This window comes from Hyperolius riggenbachi, chromosome 1, assembly GCF_040937935.1.
Source record: "Hyperolius riggenbachi isolate aHypRig1 chromosome 1, aHypRig1.pri, whole genome shotgun sequence".
Lineage (NCBI taxonomy): Eukaryota > Metazoa > Chordata > Amphibia > Anura > Hyperoliidae > Hyperolius > Hyperolius riggenbachi.
In genome coordinates this window covers 591,212,388-591,238,895 of record NC_090646.1, presented here as the reverse complement: position 1 = coordinate 591,238,895, position 26,508 = coordinate 591,212,388, and the positions used below count along the sequence as shown (strand labels likewise).

Genomic DNA, 26,508 nt, shown 5'->3' with positions numbered 1-26,508 from the left:
GCAAAAGGTGGTTCTACAAAGTATTGACTCAGGGGGCTGAATAATTACACACACCCCACTTTGCAGTTATTTATTTGTAAACAATGTTTGGAATGATGTATGATTTTCGATCCACTTCTCACATGTACACCACTTTGTATTGGTCTTAAACGTGGAATTCCAATTAAATTGATGCATGTTTGTGGCAGTAATGTGACAAAATGTAGAAAACGTCAAGGGGGCCGAATACTTTCGCAACCCACTGTATGTTTTTTCCTGCTCACAGAAGCCATTTACTGACAGGAAAGTGTTTTATGACTGCAATTACTTATGAAAGAGGGTTATGCTATAGTCTGGCCAAGTCAAACCCAGACAAACTGTCAATTGCATACCTGATTTTTAACTTTTTCATACATAGAAAGAAAAAAAGCACAGCATTGCCATTTGTCTGCTTGGCACTTGTACATACACATGTCCATCTCATCGTGTCACACATCACCTCAGTTGTCCTTTAAGCACTCAAAGTATCAAAATGCTTTTGTTGCCCATGCTTTACCCTACCCGGTTTCATCTACACAGTTCCCTCATGGGTATACCGCTATCCTCTTTAGTCTCTTGCTAAAGCTTAGTATTTGTTAACCACCAAACTCTTAAGGCCCTCTCTGATTAGCAGGATGGAGTGGTTATCTTATTGTCTTAATCCTTTATGACTGAGTGAGACTATAGATTGCTACATATTATTTTAGTTTTGAACCTATCCTCAAATTTTATGGGTGTGAAATCCTGGTTGTTTCCAAGGATAATTAATGATGACCTACAGTTTTTGGGTTTGAAGACTGGGTTTACCTTATAGGTGTGTTACACTATTTAGTTTAAGTTTCAACTAATTTATATTTCCAAGTAAATATCAGATTAAAGTAGATGTTTATCTGCTTCAGACATGCCCAGATGTGTGCTATGTTTTAGGGATGATACAGTTATGGCCAAATCTTCTGCCTGTTTATAAAGAGTTAATTTATGATGCAGACATTTAGATTTTATCTCCTTCCAAATAAACTGAATGTGCTTAACTAACTTGCTGGGAGTGAAATCATACCTTTTATTGCAAACAGTGATTTTGAAATGATCATTTTGAACATCTCAAAATGTTTTAGTAAGAGAAAACCAAGGGTTTTAGCACAGTGTTACAGCTTTCCAAGAGGTTGTTGTTACCTTCAAATAGTTAATCTATATCACTTAACACGTTAACGTCCAAATATATAATATGCCCTGATTCCCAGGAAATGTTTGTGCTTTGGGTCCTTTCTTGGCTGTAACTTGTTTATTACATAGGTTGAGTACCGGCGTCTTTTTACCATTAATCTTAAAATTGTATCAAAGACTAAATTCCGCTAAGGTTTTTTTCAAGCTTACTTAACAGGGTCACCGGATCTGTCAAGGTCATAAAAATATTGTCAGCATATGCAGTCAGATATAACCTTTCCCAAATTTCAATTCTCTAAAGTCTCCATCTTCCTTGGATTAGGATCTCCAGGCACAAATTGAGTGAGTAGGACGATGGGGCAGCTTAAAAACTGACAAAAGTATGAGAACTGGGCAATAAACTTCATACAAGCAGTCTGGCTGTGATAAAGTTTCTTAATTTATTAAGAGGACCCACTTCAAGAACTTACTTATCTGAAGCTTGCAGAAACAACAAACATCTCCCACGTCAAAGGCTTTTTCAAGAACAGTTGTTTTCATTACTCCGTCCTGCACTCACATGTTCATTTGTAGACAGTGTTGAGGCTTTGGCTTTTGTATGAAGTCTGAGTCACAGTTGATGTTTTTCCTCTATAAGTGACAAACATCATTATAGATCACTGGACATTATAAACCCGTACCTTGGATTACTGAATTTATTAACAAACATTGGGAGAAATTCACGTAGTGCCATTATTATTGCGCAGTTAGTGCGGCTCAGGCTTACATAAGTAATGTGATTGTTGGTATCATAATGCTCATCACACAAGTAACAAGTAATGTGCGTTACCCTAGCAATGCTCTCGCTACCTATTCACTGCGCGTCACGCTAATTGCGCAATGGGTTGTAATCTGCTGACGAGAGTATCGGTAATATTGCTCTGCACTGTAAGTAAGTGAGTTGTGATTGGCTCCAGAGGTTACTGCTCCTTGTTTTTATGTTGCCTTATTAAATGACATGTTTTCATAATGGGCATGGTGGCTGGACGCTAAATACAGTACCGACTCAAAATTAGGCACCTGCTGGGAATGATGTAGCTCTCAATCTACTGATACTTTTTTTTTTTTGCACCCTTCTTAAAAGTCAGAAATGTATTCATGTTGCCTTGTTTTGCGCAGGTTTGTACGCCATCCTTTGTCCCTACAAAGACCCAGGAACTCCTCCATCGGATGAGTGGCAAAGGTCTCTCTGCCCATTATCACTTTCCTCGGCAGCCATGCATCTTCGGAGCCCAGATGATTTCAGTGCAGATAACATTTGATAACACCAGTGACAAGAAAATAGAGGATATTCACATAGAAACAAAGAAGACTGATTTGAAGATGCACCTGTTCAATGCAATAGGTGAGAAAAGGCACATTTTGTTTTTGACAGCACAAAACAATATTTCTGTAATTGCATGTAGTTTGACTTAGGCCTCAATTCACAGAACATTATCAAACGTTTATCAAACACTTTATCAAACGTTTGATAATTTACCTCATGGGTAAAATCTAATTTTAAATTCACTAAGGTGTTATATATTTATCGAATGTTTTACCGATAAAACGTTCAACAAATATATAACACCTTAGTGAATTCAAAATGAGATTTTACCCATGAGGTAAATTATCAAACGTTTGATAAAGTGTTTGATAAACGTTTGATAATGCTCCGTGAATTGAGGCCTAATGTGTATGTACAAGTGCAAGAGTGGCAGATTTTGGATTAAGACAGCTAGGTAAGTTTTTCAGTGTTTGAGTAACACCTATGGGCTACATGTATGATCCTGCTACACTGCAAACCTGCAGTGTAAAACTATTCACACATATTGTTTTTTCAGCTGACTTAACGTGTGCTGGGTACAAAATGACATGCTTATCTAAGAAGAGGGAAGCGTCTTGATCCTAATGAGGCTTCCCACTGCACCCTCTGGTCCCCCATTGCTGCTTGCGGATCCTCAAGAGATTGCCAGCAAGGTCTTGTCGTTAATCTGATCGAGGACGTGTCATGGGGTATGGAGCTTTAGATAGGGTGTAGACCTGCGTTCCAGATAACTGGACTGCAGAGGAACACCTGCTAGTGAAAGGTAGATGTCCAGACTAATAAGACTGCCTGCAGGTTATACCGAGGTACCGCCATATTCCTAACATTCCCTCAAAGCAAGCCTTATATAATTAACACACAAAACTACACATTGAAACTCACATGTGGCTAGACTCTCTTAATTTGCAAAAACCTATCTGAATATTGTATACATCACTTAGACAGCTGCAGTCACTGCAGGAAAAGCCCGGCATAGTATCTGAAGATGTCCACAAAATATCACTTGTAGAATGTACCCTAACTTTTCTTACTTATTAACCACTTTGTCCTCCTTGACGTATAAAAACGTGAACGAGAACAGGCGTGCTCCCGCGCCCGATCGTGCACGCGCACTCCCGGCCGTGGATTCGGTAGCCCAGGAATCAATGTATCGGGCTATGGTGCCCGATCACCGATTCCTCTCCCCCGCTGAAAAAGCGACCGCTTCTCTCGGAAGCTACGCTTTTTCTGAAGCTATGTCCCTCTAAGCGTACATTGCACGCTTAGAGTGACGTCATGTAAACAAAATCAAGATTGCCATCTTGTGACCAAAAAGTAAAACTACAAGTAAAAGTAAAAAAACATTACAATACACAAATATTTCCCCAAACAGAACACTATTTATATCCCACCCTCCCAAAAATGCCCACATAAAATGTTTAATAAAAAAAAAAAAAAAAATTACTATAAAAAAAAAAACACATAAATATTTACCTAAGGGTCTAAACTTTTTAAATATCTATGTAAAGATGAAATATTTCTCTTTTTTTTTTTTTTTTTAAGCTTGTAAATAGTGGTGGATGCAAAACGGAAAAAATGCTCTTTTATTTCCAAATAAAATATTGTCGCCATACGTTGTGATAGGGACATAATTTAAACGGTGAAATAACCGTGACAAATGGGCAAATACAACACGTGGGTTTTAATTATGGAGGCATGTATTATTTTAAAACTATAATGGCCAAAAACTGACACAATGAATTTTTTCATTTTTTTTTCTTATTCTTACTGTTAAAATGCATTTACAGTAAGGTAGCTCTTAGCAAAATGTACCGCCCAAAGAAAGCCTAATTGGTGGCGGAAAAAACAAGATATAGATCGGTTCATTGTGATAAGTAGTGATAAAGTTATAGGCTAATGAATGGGAGGTGAACATTGCTCTGATGCGTAAAGTGAAAACGACTGAGAGCTTAAGTGGTTAACAGACTACTTGATCTTTTTACAAAGGGTAAAAAGGTTAGGCTTGTCTACAAATACATATACAAGTTACGGCATATGTAAGAAGCGCTGTCTAAGTGAATGAGGAAAATACAACGGAGACATCCTATCTACTACTATCCTATCTCACACACCTGTTCCCTTCTCCATCCGTGTCATGCAGCCTTGTAAGAGAGAGCTTCCAAAGTAGTTCCTCTAGATATATTGGGTGAAGAAGACCCCTCCTTCATGGCATACAGCCAGTGGTTATGTACTTAGCAGTTGGGGGTGGATGTTAGCTGAATAGTTCGTCTGTGGAAAGCCAACTTGCACACCAGATTAATGGGTTCCTGTGACATCTCCAAACCTAGTGTGGTAGGCCATCTTCTTAAGCCAGATCCTGGGGCATCTCCCCCAACCCCCCCCCCCCCCCAGCTGGTAATCAAGCTCATTCACCATTAGGTGTCAGGTTTGAGGGCTGGTGTATTGTTCTCAGCTCTTTATTCAGTTACATGCCTATCGAGTGATACCTTGAGAATTGCTTTATAACAGACATGTCCAGGACCGCTTATCCATGAAGGCACAACCAAAATAATGCAGTTTATACCAGTAAACTCCAACACTTGTATTCCAGAAAATCAAGAGATTCTTTTTTTTTCATATCCCTAATAATCATACTGGATAAGGAATATTAGACAAATCATTAACATGACTACTATCAAGAGCCTGTTAATCGTGTCTGATTACCGTTCTTTGATAGGACTGTCATAGATGATTGTGCTGTGCAGAGGGCAGGGTTCTGAGAGCGCACCATACCCATTTTATTAGGACAGCAATTTAGAAAAGAAAATGACAATGCTAGTAATTCATCCTGCTAAATCTCCGGCAAAACCTGCATCACATCACTCTTCCTGCAAGAAATATTGCTGTCATGAGTGAACGATCTGCCTATCAGCAGAGATATAAAGGATACAATCAGGCCTGCTGTTCCATTAATGCCTTATATGTTCATGGCAAATTAGACTTATCACTGTTGTATATTTCAGTGTCCTTTTAATGGCCCATTAGTATGTTAAGCAAGTCATTCACTCAGGCACAAGAAGACGCCTTGATTGGATGAATTCCTGTGCAGCAATACTCGTCAGTGAATCAACTTTAATGTGTTTTCCCCTTTGTGGCTTTAGTTTCCCGTTTGGATTTGGTAACTTTATGTAATATTTCAGAATTGTATTTTTATGTCAGAGTTCTGAAAGCCATATATAGACCTATGTAATATTTAGGAGAACTGCTATGCTACCAATAGTGGAAAGCGACCTCTAATTTCATACTGAAGAATGGAAACTAAGACTCCCCACTCTGAGGTCCCCAGGGCTATATAGAAAGACCAAAAGATCCTTGATGGTCAGTCTATGTAAAGTGCTAATTCCATACAAACTAAGGTGCCCAGGAAAATTACATCACATAATCCAGCCAATGAGGTTTCTATTGGAGAAGGCCAGCTTTGAGCTCTTTGTGGCCTATGGAGACTTGCATTTTAAAGGGAACTTGAGGTGAGAGGGATATGGAGGCTGACATGTGTATTTTCTTTTAGATAATGCACATTGCCTGGCTGTCCTGCTGATCCTCTGCCTCTAATACTTTAAGACATAGACCTTGATTAGCCACGCAGATCAGATTTCTATGTCAAATATGACAAGATTAGCTGCATGCTTGTTTCAGGTGTGTGATTTAGACCCTATTGACCAGAAAGATCAGCATCACTGTTTATAACCTAAAGCAGTACTAAGCTAGAGACACCCTGACCAATGGTAGATCACATTTCTGCTGAAATCTTCTCTGACATCTGGGGGTACATGGCTGTAAACAAGTGAAGGATATGTGGGAGTCTGTTGTTGGCATAAAGAAAATCTGTGTTCAACTTCACTGTTATTCATTCTCTGTTCTTTGTTTCTATAAAAAAATGTAAAGGGTACAAAGATTGTACATTTAAAAACCTGCAAGAATTGATGGGTGTCAGTAACTCACCATCTCGCTCTTTAACCAGTTTACCCCCGCCCGTACGAATTTCTCCGTCCCTTTTTCCATCCTTTAACCCCCAGGGACGGAGAAATCCGTACTTTCCGCGCTCCCGCCGCTGCCCGCGCTCCCGCTCACTCTAGCACGCACTCCCGCGGGTAGACATGCCGCCGGCCGCTCGCCCGGAGATCAATGAACGGGAAAATCCATTCCCGTTCGTTGATCTAAGCCCACCAATGATCCGCTGCTTTTCCGCTAAGCAGCGCGATCATTGTGGAAAAAAAAGAAAACGTACCCAGCCTCCTAGTACTTCCTCCAAGCATCCGGAAGGACGCTTGGAGGTCGCATTAAACAAAAAGTTACTGTTGCCATCTTGTGGCCAAATAGTAAAACTACACCCTAAACATTTTTCACATACAAATGAATTACTTATACACAAAAAATTAACTCCTTACCTCCCACACTTTTTTTTTGTAATTAAAAAAAAATTAAAAAAATTTACAATTAAAAAAAATACATAAATAGTTACCTTAGGGACTGAACTTTTTAAATATTTGTCAGGAGGGTACAACACTGTTATTTTATAAACTATGGGCTTGTAATTCGGGATGGACGCAAAACTGAAAAAAATGCACCTTTATTTCCAAATACAATATTGGCGCCAAACATTGTGATAGGGACATAATTTAAACGGTTTTATAACCGGGACAAAAGGGCAAATACATTTCATGGGTTTTAATTACAGTAGCATGCATTATTTAAAAACTATAATGGCCGAAAACTGAAAAATAATTAATTTTTCCCACATTTTTCCTATTTTACCATTAAAACACATTTAGAATAAAATAATTCTTGGCATAATGTCCCACCTAAAGAAAGCCTAATTGGTGGTGGAAAAAACAAGATATAGTTCATTTCATTGTGATAAGTAATGATAAAGTTATAGACGAATGAATGGAAGGAGCGCTGAAAGGTGAAAATTGCTCTGGTGCTCAGGGGGTAAAACCCCTTAGTGGTGAAGTGGTTAATCATACCTGTTTACAAACTCTGCTCCCATTGGCTAAATCACCTTGGCATTTTTTCCTACAGTGTTCCAAAGCTGTGGCCATCTCCACCTGTGTCTCCTCAGCCCACCCCAAGCTCAGCAGTCGCGACTTAGTAGGCTGCTGCTGAGCTGGTGGCAGGCGGTGGCAAAAGCAAGTGGGGTGGCTGCAGAGGCACAGAGCTTTGGACAACTTCAGATAAAAACGTCTGCAGAGATGTTGGCAATGGAGGGGCTGAGTTTTAAAATAGGAATGATTTGTGGGCGAGCTACTGACACCCACCAATCCTTGCAACGCTAAAACAGTGTTTTAGATTAAAGTACCCCTGAACTGGATAATTTTTAACCTACTTTTAATCCTGATTTACATGTGGTGCTGGGACATATGTCACAGCACCATCCGCACCCTTCTACTCCTCAGTGTCCCCCGCTCTGCTCAGCCATAATCTCCAACTGAGAAGAGCGTTGAATATGGGAGGGGAGGAAGTGGCAGTTCCTCTCCACTCATCAGTGCACCATCATTCTGAGCTCAATCTCCCTAAACCCACACAAGTCACAGCTCTCCTGTGCTGTGTGCCGTTACACACAGTGATCTCAGGAATCATCAGTGGGGAGTGAAGGGAGCGTTCCTAGTGATAAGCTAGGGGATAGGAACTGCCACTTCCTCCCCACCCATATTTGACGTTCTGCTCAGTTGGAGATTACTGCTGAGCAGAGACGGGGGCGCTGGAGGGTGTGAATGATGCTGTGACATTTGTCACAGTACCGCATGTAAATTAGGATTAAAACCTAGGTCCTCTTTAATTGCATTGTCCCCTCAAGCTTTACTGTTATTAGTTTACATAGCACCATCATCCTCTATAATAAAACCCTAACTGTCGCTGCGTCTAGCAGCTGTCCCTGTGTCACAGGTTTTTTTGTTACTGTGCATGTGCGCAGTAGCGGACAGCTGGGCGGGACCAGGGAGGTGGGCGGGTGCGAGCAAGGCGCGCGCACTGGCGGCGGCAGCCGAAAAATACCTAGAGCCCATTTTTAAACGGGCTTGGGTCTACTAGTCTTCCATAACACGGTAGAGTAAGTAACAAACATGGATACTTAATAATGCAGACACTGGTACATAATAGGGAGTGATTAGTCATTGTGACATTTACATTGTCACTAATAAATTGTACAGCAAGTGAGGTATCAGCACAAAATAATCAGATACCTCATGAGGTTCCTATTTTCTCCTTATATCTCCTGCATCTCTGCTGCTCAGGAATGTACACATTGCCTGTCCTACGATTGCCATGAAGCAGTTTCATGGGTGTGCATTAGGTATGTAGCATTCTCCTGCCTGCTGTTAAGTCACCTTCACAGACCGATGGCCCTGCCAGGTTATACAAGCCAGCAGCTTTTATAGGGAAGCCATGTCTTTACTAAGTAATTATTTTACTTTAATTAGTTTTGGTCTGTTTCTACTGGTAAAAACATCACGCTAACATCACCTAAAGATGTCATTTACTTTACAACCATACAGCTTAGAGGGCAGTGTGACCATACGCAAGCTATTGTGCAAACAAACCAGCTATGAGATGTGAACACTGTGGTCAGACACTGGTGGGCTTCTATTTTATTTTTTACTGCATACACCTTCCTCTTATGCCTTTTTTAAAGCCCTTCCTTAAATTGAAACTGCATTTGGCATGTGAGCCCAGGTTCCATAAGGGATACATTTTTATTTTCACTTCAAATAACCAGTATCAAGATTTATTTTTTATTTACATTATCTTAAACCTGATTGGGTATTTGAAGTTAAAGTGACCTGAGCACCTGTACATGAAAAAATATAAATTGAACCTCCCCATAAGGGAAGTTCGTGATAGAGTGTGGCGTTTGGGTGATCGGCATTACTTGCCTATGGGGGGGGTGCTCCCCTTCGCCATCTTCCCCATTAAGTATTAAGTTCCCACGGTAGTTTCCTGCACCTCCAACTGCCGCAGTGTATGCCAGAAGATGTAGTCCGTTGTTGTGACTGCATATTACAGCCAAGATATGTAGTCACACGGACGTACTACATCTCCCAGCATGCATGGTGGGGACCGGGAGCTTGAAGCTGCAGTCGCTCTGTGGGGAAGATGGTGAACCCCATATGGACAGGGGGCTAGAGGAGCAGCCCCACGTAGGTAAGTAATGCCTATCACCCCTGCCACCACCATCCCCTCCCACCCCCCCCCCCCCTCCCAAGCACACTAACTCGTATAAGGGGTGGTTCATTATTTATTTATTTTTTTCCCTTATACATGTGCTCGGGTCCCTTTAAACGGATGTTCACCTTTTTGTAATATCAATTCCGTAGACAACACATTGGCAGCACAAGGAATGAGGTGCTTAATTTTTCCAATATTCCTTAGATGAAAGATTTCTATAAAGAAGTTGAGAATATATTTCTCTCTCTAGATTTGCAAATGTGGTGGGGAGGTATCCCACCAATTGAGTTAATTAAATACGGTAAATCATATCTGGCAGAGGTCCCAGTGTTAAGAAAGCGACAATGTGTGTAAATACAGTAAGTAAGCAGAATAGTCACATTACATGCAAGAGCTGTGGGCAAGATATTGGAAGACCACTTACTGATGGTACACGAGTATGAATTAGTAACAAGGGGAGAGGGATACTCCGGCTGCTACAGTCACCAGTACCATTACCTGTTCTTTTTCTGCACATCAAACACATTTTATATATAGGTTTGCTTTAAAGGGAACCAGGGGTGAGAGGGCTATGGAGCATGTTTATTTCCTTTTAAATAATGCACATTGCCTGACTGCCCTGCTAACCCTCTGCCTCTAATACTTTAAGCTATAGACCCTGAACAAGCATGCATATCAGATGTCTTTGACAAATCTGGCAAGATTAGATGCATGCTTGTTGTCAGGTGTGTGATTTAGACCCACTGACCATAAAGACCAGCAGGACTGCCAGGCAATTGGTATTTTTTAAATGGAAATAAATATGGCAGCTTCCATATGTCTCACACCTCGTGTTCTTTTTAAAGTGTACCAGGGCTCTCATAAAAAGATTTGCTACTCAGCCGCGGCTTCCTCCAGCAGCATAAACATGTCTGAGTCCCCTGCCGCCCTCCCATGATCAGCCCCAGTAACAGGCTCAGTCACGTCGGTCTGGGTCTTCCGCGCTTGCGTGCACCTCCTGCACATGGGCAGTAGACCCGGGCTGACGCAACTGAGCCAGTTATGGGGCTAAACGCCAGGCCACCGGGGGGGGGGGGGGGGGGGAGGGTTAGCAGTGTGGCACTCAGATGTGTTTATGTTGCTGGAGGAAGCTGCAGGTTAGTATCAAATCTTCTTTTTATGACAGCTCTGGTTTACTTTAAGGAGAGTTTTGATCTAAATAGCAGTAGCTGGTTTGGGAATGTGCAATATTTGTATCCAATTCAAGGGAAAAAAACAAATCCTGCATTAGTAGCAAACCAATTTACTGTGATAACACGGCTTCACATCTATTTATTGAATGGAAGCTCTTATTTCTACTCCTTCTCCTTGTCAGAGAAGCTGGTCTCATGTGTAGCCGGCCTCCCCAGTCAGTAATGGACTAAGGCTGACCTGTTTGTTACATGGACATGCTGACTGCTGTCTATTTGATTTTCTTTTTACCTTTGTAGATTTATTTAGGGAAAACATTTTATTTTGCAGATTCTCTGGAGCCGGAGGGATCCATTACTGTCTCAATGGGTATTGACTTCTGTGATTCCACTCAGACTGCCAGCTTCCAGTTGTGGTATGTTACTTCTCTATAAATAGACAAGTTATATGTGCAGTGTGTTCCATGTGCTGGATGGAGGGAGAGGAACAGGAAACAGTTCTCTATAAATAGACAAGTTATATGTGCAGTGTGTTCCATGTGCTGGATGGAGGGAAAGGAACAGGAAACCGTTCTCTATAAATAGACAAGTTATATGTGCAGTGTGTTCCATGTGCTGGATGGAGGGAAAGGAACAGGAAACCGTTCTCTATAAATAGACAAGTTATATGTGCAGTGTGTTCCATGTGCTGGATGGAGGGAGAGGAACAGGAAACCGTTCTCTATAAATAGACAAGTTATATGTGCAGTGTGTTCCATGTGCTGGATGGAGGGAAAGGAACAGGAAACCGTTCTCTATAAATAGACAAGTTATATGTGCAGCGTGTTCCATGTGCTGGATGGAGGGAGAGGAACAGGAAACAGTTCTCTATAAATAGACAAGTTATATGTGCAGCAAGTTCCATGTACTGGATGGAGGGAAAGGAACAGGGAACCGTTCTCTGTGAATGGACATGTTTAGACACTAAATGTGTCTTCACCCCAATCATATTAGCACCTAGAAACATAGAACGTTACATTGCTGCTAGGGCTACGATCACAGCCAGATATTTTACATAGTTCATTTTAAATGGCTGCTAGTTTCACCACATGAACTTACCTGCAGCAAGCATACAAATATAGCTGGCTACCCTGCATGCAGCTTCTGTATGCACTGCTGTAAGAGCAGTGGCCGGTTTTGAAGCCCATTTGTGGTGGTGAGGGGATGGGGTGGACATAGCGGTGGTACCGGCGTTATATATAAACAGAACTGTAGCTGAGAAATGACAGTCATGCGCTATTTATATACAAAGGGTAACAGACCACCCAGCAAGCTCATGGTGAACCAGAACTCCAAAGATTGTGTAAGGGGCTAAAAAGGACCAAAAAAATCCCTCTTACTAAATTGCTATGCAAAACAGAAATTTGCCTTCATAACACAATGTGCAATTATTCAGATTGGAGTGAGCTTCTGCAGTGTCCCACAATGCATCACTGCTGAATATGCAAATCATGCCTGAAAGCTAGCCACACCTCCAGAACCGCTGGAATGCAATGATGTGTCAGCTTGTTAATATTACAGCACCAAACTAATCCAATATGCATACAGACTGCTTCAGACTGGTTGGTCCTCATCAGTGCATGGCATAGATTAATGTTGCTTTATAAGGTAGGACTTGAAACCCCCAGAGTTAGATTGCCCAGCAAGCTCGTGGTAAACCAGAAATTCTAGGAGTGTGTAAGGGGCTAAAATGGACCAAAAAAGCCCTCTTACTAATATATATATATATATATATATATATATATATATATATATATATATATATATATATATATATATATATATATAATATGAACTTCTGTGCACCTAATTGTAAATTTATAGTGAGCAAGGTGTATATTTACTGCGGATTTTTAAGTTAGTCTTCCTTATGTAATGCAATTTAAATTCAACACATATTCCCCCTCAGCACCTCTTTTTTTCAGGTCAGTCAGTGCTATGTTATACTCCCTGTGTACCTCCTGTCTTTTTTCTCAGTCTTTGTTCCTGATTACTGCTCAGTTCCTCGCTGTACCACCGCTTTATATGGCAGTCCTTTTTGCACTCCATTGTTTTTGTTCCTCACATCTAATATATTCCTCATCCTCTAATTATTCCTCATTCTTCTCCTGTCTTGTTATATTTTAGTTGCCTCTTCACCTCACACATTATTACTGCTAAGTCCTCTCTGTGCCTTAGACATCACTATACCTCATCCCTATCTACCAGTTATGCATAGTTTTGCCACAGTTATGCATAGTTGATTGCTGTGTGCAATAAGTGCGGGGGGGGGGGGGGTGCTGGGGTGATTGCTGTGTGCAAGAAGTGCAGGTGGGGGGGTTGCTGTGTGCAATAAATGGGGGGGGGGGGTGTGTGCGGGGGTAATTGTGTGCAAGAAGTGCAGGTGGGGGGGTGATTCCTTTGTGCAATAAGTGGGGGGGGGTTGCGGGGGTGATTGCTTTGTGCAATATAAGTGGGGGGATTGCGGGGGTGATTGCTGTGTGCAATGAGTGCGGGGGGGGGGGGGTTGCAGGGATGATTGCTGTGTGCAATAAGTGGGGGGGGGGTTGCTATGTGCAATAAATGGGGGGGTTGCGGGGGTGATTGCTGTGTGCAATGAGTGCGGGGGGGAGGGGGGTTGCAGGGATGATTGCTGTGTGCAATAAATGGGGGGGTTGCAGGGGTGGTTGCTGTGTGCAATAAATGGGGGGTTGGAGGGGCGATTGCTGTGTGCAATAAGTGCAGGTGGGGGGGGTTGCTGTGTGCAATAAATGGGGGGGTGATTGCTGTGTGCAATAAGTGCAGTGGAAGGGTGATTGCTTTGTGCAATAAGTGGGGGGGGGGTTGCGGGGGTGATTGCTGTGTGCAATAAGTGCAGGTGGAGGGGGTGTGCGGGGGTGATTGCTGTGTGCAATAAGTGCAGGTGGGGGGGGGGGGTTGCTGTGTGCAATAAATGGGGGGGGTGCGGGGGTGATTGCTGTGTGCAATAAGTGCAGGGGGAGGGTGATTGCTTTGTGCAATAAGTGGAGGGGGGTGTGCGGGGGTGATTGCTGTGTGCAATAAGTGCAGGGGGAGGGTGATTGCTTTGTGCAATAAGTGGAGGGGGGATGCGGGGGTGATTGCTGTGTGCAATGAGTGCTGGTAGGGTCTCCACCATCTCGCACTAGGCTAAATGTATTTGGTCCTGCCAATAAAGCTTTTTTGGATTTGGATTTGGATTTGGACTGAGGATCAGCATCGGTAGGGAGGTGGGGGGCAGCACCAACTTGGGCACTGTAGTTCCGCCCTCATTGCATGCATGGCAGCATAATTGCGTTATTGCACAGTGTAGTACCAGGCTGCAACTGGCATCAGCACCCCTAGCGGCAAGCCCAAATGCGCCCACCTAATATTTATTTTACATGGCGGAGCATGGGGCCGGCGGTGATCAAAGTGTCTTGGTCTACGTCTTAGATGTAAAGGGGCTGACACCCTAGCAGCAGCAGCCATGTTTTCCTGTGTCTGACTATGTCCGACATTGGTGCAGAACTGGAAAGTGCCAATGTTGGACATAGTGTGACACAGGATTGGAAAGGGTTAATATGAGTAAGAAATCTGATGTTGGGGCAAGTATTTTTATTCGGCGCACAGTAATACCCCTGAAATGGAGGATAAGCACTTGGAATTAACTTCCTTCCACGGCCTTCTGGTAATCCCCATCATGTTATAATCTGGGGCATTTTTCTGCCGGTGGCCTCTGTACATTCCAAGATGTTCGAGTATTACAGCAATTTAAAGGACAACTGAAGCGTGAGGTATATTGGGGCTGCCATATTTATTTCCTTTTAAGCAATAGCCGTTTCTGAATCACTCCAGAAACAAGCACGCAGCTAACCTTGTCAGATCTGACAATAATGTCGGAAACGCCTGATCTGCTGCATGCTTGTTTTACGTCCATGGATAAAAGTACTAGAGGCAGAGGATCAGCAGGACGTCGAGTAGCTGGTATTGCTTAAAAGGAAATAAATATGGCAGCCTCCATATACCTCTTATTTCAGTTGTTCTTTAACAGATCTTTTGTTTGTGTCTTGTTTTGTATGGCCACCTTTGCCCTTTGCATTTATTATATTGCTGTGTATGCATTTTAGCAGATTTGCTTCAAACAAAATATCCATTGTAAATGGAAACGCAGTGGCTAATAAACAAATGGGTTTATCTGCATAATTGTAAATATAATTTAGAAATTAGAAGCAATGTTAAACAGCTTATTGATGGGACAATTTGACTTTTCCTGTTTTAGATAAAGGATTCTCGCAGTAATAAATCCGAGCACTGTACCATAACAAATTGATTTTATGCAGATCACCACCTTTATGTTTAGGGAGGTTTGCAATATCAGATATTAAAAAACAACTGATTGCTTATTCTAGCACAGCAAAGTAATTGTTTATTATTTTCCTATTAGACAAACATGATGGATCAATATTACCGAACAGGCAACAATGACCAACGGTGCTATAAATAGATTTCCCTCATACATTGCCCGTATATTCCTTTTAGCGATCTGTGGCAATGTTATCTCAATGACACAGCTGGGGCTAAATAGATCGTTGCGTATGGCTCATTCTGTGTGTGTGTTACATAAATACATATTCATTTATTGAAAGGCAAAAAAAATCAGCATTGCTTTACAAACGAGAAACATTTGTGTCTGGATCTGCCTGTTGGAAGGGTATATGTACTTAAAGTGAACCTCCAGACTAAAAATCTACTCAGCAGCACTGAAAAGGCTTGGTGTTTCTTTAACAGTTTTACAGCATCAAAACTTTGTTTTTCTTAACCAAGCCTCATTTTTAGCTGCACAGAAGCTAAACTCTGCCCCATCAAAGAAATCTGTCCAGGCATTTTTCCTCTGATGCTGTGCAAAGCAGAATGGGATTTCTGATGTTGTTCTTGTTGCCTAGCAGCTGGGAGGGGTGATCAGGACACAGGACAGTTGGAACTGTCTCATGCTTCCTGTCATCTCCTTTCAACCAAAAAGATGGCTGTCCCCATGAAATTAAACATTTGCCTGTTCTTTTAAAACGGTGGGTAAGAGATTATATTACTTATCTATTTTAACCTAACTAATGTAACTTAATGACAGTATGTTTGTTTATGCTTAAGTTCCTCTTTAAGGTGCCCATACATCAGTCTACTTGGCGGTTGTTAGAGCATTGGATAAAAATCGGTGCCGCCACAAGCATGCGCAATCGATTCGATCAATTTTGACCTGAAATTGGTTGAATGTGTCGATCAGACATTCTGCAAGATGTCAGGCTGATGAGGTATATTGGGTGAGCGGTGGTACAGGCATGCGAAATGTGGATGAGTAACACGACGGAACCCCCCGACACTTTTTCCCCATACATTTAATACTTTACTTTTCCGATGTCTCCCGCCCTGGTCCATGTACATCTTCTGCATTGCAGCTGGGCTTCTGTAAATCATGCAGAGCTTGTGTGACGTCACACACGCCATGTGCTTACCGTTGGAAGCCCTTCTGCGGTGCGGTACATGAATGGGGACCACAGCTGGACAGTGGGGCAAGTAAAGTATTAAATGTATGGTTGAGGGGGCACATTCACATTAGGAGGGCAGCTGTGGATGTGGCGTCACAAGGCCCAATTCCCAAGGGGTTTCATGCTGAAATCTCTCAGTAATCAGTATGCTGGGGGTGTAGAGGCAAGCAACAGATCTCTCTCAGATCAGAGAGAGATCTGTCTCTTGGTCGATCTGCCCATACATCAACTGATGTATGGGCACCTTTACCTTTAACTGTTTGCTGCCAATCAAAATACTAAATTGGACCTCTTGCCTAGGATATCCTCCTATAAAGATCTGCCCTGTGCAACCTCGTGCTTCTCCTGTTCAGACAATAGCTATTCTATTCCTGTCTAGCAAAGATGCTAAGAAGTACAAGGGAGGCTGGAGCTCTCCTTGTCCAATGCAGAACTCTTTTAGTTAGAGTACTTGAAGGGAAAAAGTGCCCAATTAGGGAATCCTCTGCATCCTCCAGAAGCTTCCCTTGTTGCACTCCTCCTTGTCGCTCCAGGGCTGAGACTCCCTTAAGCTCTTTTTGACGGATCTCAAAATCCGCATTGCGGGCTTTGCTTTGTCCTCTGAGCTTGAGTGGGCGGCTCTGTGCTACCGTGCAGGGGCGAGATGGCCTGTGGGGCTGCACTCATCTTCGTATGGGAGTGCAACCGCAAACTTCGGGGGTTCCAGCACTGGACTGGAGGTTGACGGGGGAAGCCTCTGGACGATCCAGAGACTTTCCTCTCCTGAGACAAGTCAATTCAATACAGGAGCAGCGCCCACATGCAATAAAAAGTTCCGTAAATTCAATCCAGGGACGGCACCCGCATGCAATACTGATGAAGAGCCAGCGCTCTGTAAATACACGCAGTTCCTGCTTTCTCAATTTTGCAAAAAGCTGTGTAGACAAGTTCCAGTGGTATTAAGATTGGAAAGGCTAAGTCAGCCTGTATTCTCCAATATACTCCTGTGGAATTGCACTACATATATCAGTCTACAGCGCTATATACTGCAGTAGTTTTAAATGTTCAAAGAGATCTTACCGCTCTGGCATGATAACCCGGCAAGTAGAGCCGCTTCTGAGTCCCTCCGCGGTTGTCTCAGAGTACCTCCTAATAGTGTAGTCCAGCCTTTCTCAACCTTTTTACCTTGGAGGAACCCTGTAAGTAACCTTTGGATCTCAAGGATCCCCTGCAAACAATTTTTTTGGTCTCGAGGAACCCCTACATTTATTTTTCAGGAGGCATGGTCTTTAAATAGGTTAGGGTGCTAATTTCACTATCTACTATTACACTGCCACTCATTATACTGTCTCCTGAACCCCCAATTTAGTGCTTCTTGTTACAGTACCACCTATTATAGTGTGCTCTATTATACTTCCCCCCACGATTGGTTAAAATGCCAAGGAACCCCTGCAGAGTCCTCAAGGAACCCTGGTGTTCCAGGGAACCCTGGTTGAGAAAGCCTGGTGTAGTCACTCCTAGATATTCATTATACTTTCTCCCCGTCAGACCTCCTCACCAGTTCTCCTCGGGCGTTCCCCTTCTTGCCGCAAAGTCTCCTGGCACTCGGGGGGAGATCACTCTCTCTCAGCTGTTGGACTTCCTGGGTCTCTCAGCGAGGAGTCCTTCTGGCTTCTGGTCTCTGCACTCCACTTACATCTCTAAAATACAGCTTGGTTTTATTGCACATCAGTTAAAACAGCTAGCTGACCTAGGTTTTGGCCGCTGGCCTGTCAGGATAAAACATATTATTGGCAAGTGTTTGGAATCTCACCTGCAGGGAACATTTGGCTGCCTTTTCTTTATATACTTGCACTGATTTCGTAGACCATTTTGGGACAAGTATCTCAATTTTTTACCTTAAAGAGAATCTGTACTCTAATATTCTTACACTAAAAAGCATACCATTCTATTCCTTATTTTCTCCTGTGCCCCTCTGTGCTGTTTCTGCCACTCTCTGCTGCAATCCTGGCTTGTAATTAACAGTTTTAGGCAATGTTTACAAACAAACTAACCAGCTTCTAATAGGCTCAGCTAAGCATAGTGTGTGAGTGTGCAGGGGGCCTGCAGAGGGTGTGTATCGCTTCTACCAATCACAAGCAGCCCTGCACATTCCACACAATCAAGCTTTAGCCCGACAAACAGGACAGAGGAAAGATACATTGATTTATTACAGAGACAGTGTAATTAGGAAGAGCTGCAGTAAGCCCCAGCAGATTAGAACAGGCATAGGAACTCATAGGATAGAAGAACTAAGGCTGAAAAAATTGTTACAGAGTCTCTTTAAGATCGCACAGTCATTGTCAGCTACAAAATCAAATTCCATTTAACCTATTGAGAACCGGCTGCCTAATCCCCCCCCTTAAAGACCAGGCGTTTTTGCATGGGAGGGGGGGGTGCATTTGCGGTTTCTGGCAGCCAGATCCCCAGTGCTCCATGCTGGGCATGGTGTCCCCCCTTAAGCCAGATGTCTGTCTCCAGATTTTATGAGGTGCACTCTGGGATTGACCAAGTTTATAGAACTTGCTGATCTGAGGTTGTGAGAGGTGTGGTGCAGCTTCAGCAAGTCCTTCATATATCCAGGGCCCAGATTGTGCAGGGATTTGAATGTTAGCAGTCCAATCTTGAAGAGTATTCTCCATTCTACTGGTAGCCAGTGCAGTGAGCGAAGGATCGGTGTAATGTGATCGGTGTGATGTGTATAAGGGGGGAGGTGGCCATAGGACACCTGGTGAACTGTATAAAGGATGGAGGTGGTCACTAAACATCAAGGCTGGCCTGTGACCTTGTCCTAGTTTTCAATTTCGGCTCGCTGTGTACTTGCGTTTGACATCCCTGCTCTAAGGGATCCAGAACCCTACCTGCTTGTGAGTCTATAACATTCTTTTTTTGTGGTGGTTACAGTTGTCCTTTAAGCAAGCTGGGTTGGGCTGCATGAAATGCAAAACTGTCTGGGAAAAACATTTAAAAATGGAACTAGTTTGAACTGCAGCATTAGTGTAAATACACAGCAGGTCCAGCTTGAATGCAGTTTATAGTAACTTGGCACCTCCTTTTCTTACACCATGTTATTCCATTCCCTTAATTCAGAAGCTGTAATTAGGGATCGACCCAAAGTTGTTTTACTTCTGGTTCACTTTGTACAATATAAAGTTGCCGTAATAAAAATGTCTGGCTTTGTTAGTGAATAGGGAAACCTGCTTCAGTTTAGATGAGTGTATACCTTTTCCAATAATTACATTGTTTTTCAGCAGTGTGAAATGAAACACATTTTTTCTCGACTTTCCTCAAGAACCATACCGAATAAAAGCATCAATCGTCATAATCATTTTCTTTGCGTTGTTCCAGTAGAATCGCTTTGTCTTGCATCAGATGTAATTGATCCTGAAGCAGCGTAATCACAATTACTCACTTTCTTAATTGGCCTGCCCAAAATCAGAAAATGGAAACCGATCGGCAGCGCTTGGATCAATAGCTTTATAGCAGAGCCTCTGGGGGTTGGGAGATAGTGGTAATGTGCAGATCAATTGACTTTGGATGCCGATCACCGGCTATGTGTTTTGCATAGTAAATGTGGATTACCTGCAGACGAGTCTGCATGTGAAGAACACAAAGTATTTCTAGCGAGGAATATGCTAACTTGTATTGCTGTGGCAAAAACTGAATGAACTTTGCACCTCTTTAGCCTTTATTTTTGACTATGGTGTGGGGTATAGTTATAGGACAGGATTTTGCAATCCTATAGGACTATACGACAGTGATGCAATGATGACCATAGGAACCCACCCTATTATGGGTATGACTAGTCACTCACATCTTGGCCTCGATTCACTAATGTGCGGACACGGTGACACTAGCGCATGCTAGTTTTAACTTGCCCTGTGTCAGTGCAAAAGCGTTGGTGAATCAAGGCCCTTATCTCAAATGCCCTATTCATCCTAACTTGTCAGCTAATTTCTTGTGGTCTGTGATGGGTCTGGATAGAAAGGTGACAGAGTGAAGAAAAAAAATCTATACCTCCATAAACTGCACAAGGAAACCTGTTTTACTTATCCTTACATACTTAAAGGGGCACTATGGTGAAATATTTAAAATTTAAAAAATGTGCAAACAAACAAATAAGTACGTTTCTTCCAGAGTAAAATGAGCCATACATTACTTTTTTCCTACGTTGCTGTCACTTACAGTAGATAGTAGAAATCTGACAGAACTGACAGGTTTTGGACTAGTCCAACTCTTCATAGGGGATTCTCAGCAAGGCTTTTATGCTTTATAAAGATATTCCCAAAAAAGGATTTAAACAATGATGCTGGCCAGCTTCCCTGCTCGCTACAGTTTTTTGGCAGTTGGACAGAGCAACTGTCATTCACTCATTCAAGTGCTTTTGAAAATAAATATATCCCTGAGAATCCCCTATAAAGAGATGGACTAGTCCAAAACCTGTCACTTCTATCAGATTTCGACTACCTACTGTAAGTGACAGCAACATAGGAGAAAAGTAATTTATGGCTCATTTTACTCTGGAAAAATGTACTTCTTAGTTGTATATATTTGCACATATTTTAAATTTTAAAATTGTTAGCCTTAGTGCCCCTTTAAATCAAACTTGAAGTGAAAATAAACTCCTGAGATGAGTAAGTGTGTGTGTTTTACTACAGATAGATAATAAATAGAACACAGAACGGAGTCTCTTATTTTTATTTTCAGTTGAAGAGCTTACATTTAAGACATAACTCTAAACAGTTGTGACAAATCTGTTTTGCTGAGCTGAAAAACAAGCAGTAACAACCTTTTGAACTTTCCAACACTTAAATCTTAGCAGAAACATTTTCAGATAAAATTTTGGCTTCTGTTTACTTTTCAGGAAACTGAACTGAATTTGACAAGCTGTTGGACAAGCACACCTGCACAGCACATTTTAATGTTTGCGATACATGGAACATGAAAAGGGACTTTTCTTAGTAAAGCTAGTACTATTTATACTGTTTTATCTTATGTCGCTTGTCACTTCAGGTGGGCTTTAAAGCAGGAGGATTAGCCATATTATGCCAGGGGAAAAAAAACACATATATAAGTAGATAAATACTTGATCTACTTAAATAACACATGTACTGTACTGTCCACGTTTTGGTTTAGTGAATTTTATATTGTAAATGAAGAGAATTCTGTTCCTGGTGGCAACCATGTCTTTTGCCCACAGTGTGAGGCTAAATACGGATGTCATTTCTTCCCTTAAAGCGGAATATAACCCTGCATTTCAACTTTGCTCTAAAACATTATTTACAGTATATTATATGCAACCAGCATTTTTTTTTTTTACTAGACAAGCATTGGAAGGGTTACACCGAGTTTTAAAGTTCATGGAGATTTCTGCAGACGCATCCGAAGCTGAAATAGATACATTTTGTTTACATAAATGTATCGAAGTGTTGAATGTTACACACTTTGGCTGTCCTCCAGCTCAGTCAGAGAGATGAGTCACATTCAACACTTAGATACATTTATGTAAACAAAATGTATCTATTTCAGCTTCGGATGCGTCTGCAGAAATCTCCAGGAACTTTAAAACTCTGTGTAACCCTTCCAATGCTGGTCTAGTAAAAAAAAAATGCTGGTTGCATATAATATGCTGTAAATAATGTTTTAGAGCAAAGTTGAAATGCAGGGTTATATTCCGCTTTAACTTTTTTTTTTCTTTTCTCCTCCAATCGCTGAGTCACCTCACCCTTGCTTGTAAACACGAGTGAGCAGAGGATCATGTTTCAGCTAGGCAGGGAAATAAAAGGAAGAGGAGGAATATATTTTAGATAAAAAGAACCCCCAGTATGCAACTGAATGGCAATGGCTATTAAAGGGCCAGTGCTCCTAATGTATGTGATAACTCCAAACCATAACAGCAGAAAAAGTTTTGAAAGTTTTGAATGCAGGACTATCATCATTATCACTTAATACACTCAGACCAGTTGCTGTTGAAATTTGATTTTTATGGTGACAATCCCGCTTGAACATAGGTAAAGATACTGTGGCCCTTATCCAATAAACTTTTACTGATGAGTTTTCTCCCAGGAGATATTTTTTCTTACCATCTAAAAATAACTTTTCAGCACTTAGGAATTCAAAAAGTACTAAAAAGTAGGTTAAAAGGTAATATCAAAATTTGAGTATTCTTGCATGGTGGGAGCTTTAAATGCGTTTTATTGGCATGGTTTGAAAATAACTCCTTGGAGAAAATTCAGGACAAAAGTTAATCGGATATGGACCAAAGAGCCAGTAGATCTTGCTCTTCTCTTCCAAAAGCACTTTAAAACTTATAGCCGGCGTGTCACCATAAAAATCAAATTTCAACAGCAACTCGGCTGAGTGTATTAAGTGATAAAAATGCTAATCCTGCATTCAAAACTTTCAAAACTTTTTCTGCTGTTATGATTTGGAGTTATCACATACTTTAGGAGCACTGGCCCTTTAGTAGTCAGTGCCAAACAGTTGCATGCTGGGGGTTCTTTTTATCTATAATATATTCCTCCTCTTACATTTATTTCCCTGCCTAGCTGCCTATCTGAAAAAAAGATCCCCTGTTCATTTGTGTTTACAAGCGAGCAGGGGTGTAACTAGAAATCCCCGAGCCCCCCTGCAAAAAAAAAATCCCCCCCCCCAGGGCCCGCTCGGGGCTGTTTTGGGGGGCAGGAGGGGTCGCAGCATAAGAGGAGAGCGTGGCCGCAGATCGGTGGGGAGGGGGGAGATTCCCCCCCCCCCTCACCTCGGGCTCTCCTCTCAGCGCTCCCCTCCTGCAATCTTTAGTGACAGCGGGCAGCAGCAGTGGCATCAGGATAACACGTACCTCCTTCGCCCCGGAGGTCTCCGATCAAGTAAGTGCTTCATGTCACTTCCTGTGTAAACAGGAAGTACCATGAAGCTCTTAGACATCGGAGACCTCCCGGGCGAAGGAGGTATGTGTTATCCTGCCGCTGCGTCTGCCCGCTGTCACTAAAGATTGCAGGAGGGGAGCGCGGAGAGGAGAGCCTGAGGTGAGGGGGGGGGGGAATGTCCCCCCTCCCCACAAATCTGTGGCCACGCTCTTCTCTTATGCTGCGACCCCTCCTGCTCCCCAAAACAGCCCCGAGCGGGCCCTAGGGGGGCCCCGGGCCCTCCCGCGGGGGCAGGGGTCGCATCCCCAATTGTTAAGCCAGTGCAAGCAAGGCTGAGGTGACTCAGCTATCGGAAGAGAAAAGGAAACCGGGCAGAAATGACATCAGGATTTAGCCTAAACTGTGGGCAAAAGACATGGCCCCCACCAGGAACAGAATTCTCTTCATTTACTATATAATCACTGAAATCAAAACGTGGACAGTACAATACATGTGTTATGTAAGTAGATCAAGTATTTATCTACTTATATATGTTTGTTTTTTTCCCCTGACATAGTATGGCTAATCCTCCTGCTTCAAGCACTTTGAAAAGCCCTTGCCTAATGTATGTGTATGGGATGGATCACACCAGAGCGATGTGATTTTTTTTTTTCCCCCAAACACAAACGCAGGTCCTGCAGCATTTTGGAGGTGATTCAGCCTCAGTGTTAAGTGTAGGAAAAGTGGAAATTCACTATAAAAAAAAAACCGCTAAAGCAGAGTGATTTTCCATGCGTTTTTTTCTTACCAAAGCTGTTCACTTCCAGCTCTGTGGTACAAAAAATAAACAATCTCTACACCAAAACACTCCAAAAATGACTAGGCATAGCTAGAAAATAGCTAGGCACATGCCTGGAATCGCTTAGAAAATCGCTTCTAAAGATGCTTGGCATTTGCGCTAGTGATTTTTGGTGTGCACCAGTCCTTAGACTCTTGTAGAAAATGCTATGTGTTTATTTAAAAATAATGCCATCAGCTGTTTTCAGAAATCAATAAGCTCCCTAAAAAGTACAGTTAACAGGGAAAAAGCGAATACATCAGTATTTCTTGTAACCTCTTCATAACACAGCAGCAGTTCTCTTGAACACCTACATGCCGTTTCTGAAGGTACTTGAGTGGGAAATTGTTCCAATCATCCTGGAGCGCTTGCAATCTGCTGCAGATGTTTGGTGGGGCCTTACTAACCCATTCATGATTCCTTGTTTTTATTGGTATAAACAGTGTCTGGAGCCATTGTCCTGCTACAAGTGGCATAGCAATAGGGAATGCCAAGGTAGCCACTGCACCAGGGCCCCTGGCTTTATTAGCTCTTTATTGGTTCTAAGCTGGTAATGATCGCCTATATGTGCTTTTATTAGTTGTAACCACTAATAGACTTCTCTCCTCCCCTGACTACACCTCTCCTTGGCAGGTTGTGGTGTTCCATATTCATTTTTATGTATAGAGCCCTTGGGTGGCCCAATGTGAAACAGCAGCACATTGTGGGGTTTGCTTATCGGGCGTCATAGATCTTGACCTATTTTTTTTTTAAGCCAAACGGGGGGCGGCTTTTCAAAGGAACGACCTATGCGTGAGTAAATAAGGCAATTGGGGGGGGGGGGGGGGAACGTAAGTGTTTTTGTAACCCTAATCTATATAACCCTTTCATTAGAGGCACATGATAGTATACCTGATGATGGCACGATCTGTGTTTTCTGAATAAAAAGTCCAGTAAGCATTAGTTACACCGCAGCGAGTATTTGGGGATCATTCATCCTTCGTTGATCTCACATCAGAATCTTCATCTCAGAAAGTTAGGACCATCAATAACCAATAGTAAATATTCTTTTTAAATACCATGGACATTAATCAATTGATTTTTCTATTACACATAATTGTATAGTTTATTAAAACGGAGCTAAAGGAATATCCAGAATCAATATTTAACAATGATGTAGAAAACCGCCCGCTTGCTTCTGTGTGGTATTATTTATTGGCTTTTTATTGATCTATTTTATAAGACGTTTTGTTATGCTGATGCCTCATTTATATGGAGTCTTTATGCAGCTGGGCATGTGAAAGCTGCTATCAGCACATGCTGTTTTAACATAATAGCAGATAACTTTGACAGTCTATTTTCCTGCATTTATATACAGTATAAATATTTAAAGGAAACATCAGGGGTTTAAAAAAAAAAAAAAAAAAGCAGATCTACTTACCTGGCGCTTCCTCCCACCCCTTGGCAGCTTACGTGTCCATCGCCGCAGCTCCGCTCCCAGCTGGTCTCCCAGAGTCCCCTCCGTTGCTGCCACTGAGTCGGTGAGTGCGTGGTTGTGCCGCTCGTGATCGCTTTCACATAGCCTGCGCAAGCACAGAAGCTGCCGGCCTCACCGGGTCATTTTTTAAAGGGAGGGTTCACAGAAAATAAAAATACTTATCCACTTACCTGTGGCTTCCTCCAGCCCTTGGCAGGCAGGACGTGCCCTTGACGCCACTCTGGAGGCTCCCGGTCTTCTCCGTTGGCTCACCCGACCTTGCCAGGCTGGCTTCCAGTTTGGGTCCTGCGCAGTACAGCCTGGAGGACGTCCGATGACGTCAGCGCGACTACGTGAGACGCATGTTGGAGCGCACCAGAGCCTGACCTGGAAGCCGGCCTGGCCAGGTCGGTTGAGCCACCGGAGAAGATCGGGAGCCTCCTGAGCAGCATCGAGGGCACCTCCTGCCTGCCACGGGCTGGAGGAAGCCCCAGGTAAGTGGATTAGTTTTTTGTTTTTTTTTAATCTCTCTCTGTGGATCCTTCCTTTAAATGCCTGAAGTCAAAGAACAGTGGGTGGGGTTCCATATTCAAACCAACTGGGGATTATTTAAAGATTTTAAAGTACCCCGAGGCGATATAAAAAAGAAGTTGGATACTTACAGTATCTCACAATGGTGATCACACCTTTCACATTTTTATAAATATTTTATCTTTTCATGGGAAAACACTGAAGATGTGACACTTTGATCCAATGTAAAGTAGTCATTGTACAGCATGGATAACTGTAAATTTGCTGTTCCATCAAATTAACTCCACGCACAGTCATGAATGACTAAACCACTGGCAACAAAAGTGTTTACACCCCTGAATGTCAAAATTCTGCCCAAAACAG

At 42.4% G+C, this 26,508-nt stretch overlaps 1 protein-coding gene across 2 annotated transcripts in view; it reads left to right on the top strand.

Annotated features, from left to right (window-relative positions):
- The window catches only part of AP3B1 (adaptor related protein complex 3 subunit beta 1), a 348,388-nt gene that overhangs the window by 277,688 nt on the left and 44,192 nt on the right, over window positions 1-26,508 (top strand). For both annotated transcript variants that reach the window (XM_068249086.1, XM_068249076.1), the window contains exons 23-24: window positions 2,341-2,566; window positions 11,231-11,315. In XM_068249086.1, coding sequence (XP_068105187.1) covers window positions 2,341-2,566; window positions 11,231-11,315 — 311 coding nt within the window. The remainder of the gene's footprint in view (window positions 1-2,340; window positions 2,567-11,230; window positions 11,316-26,508) is intronic.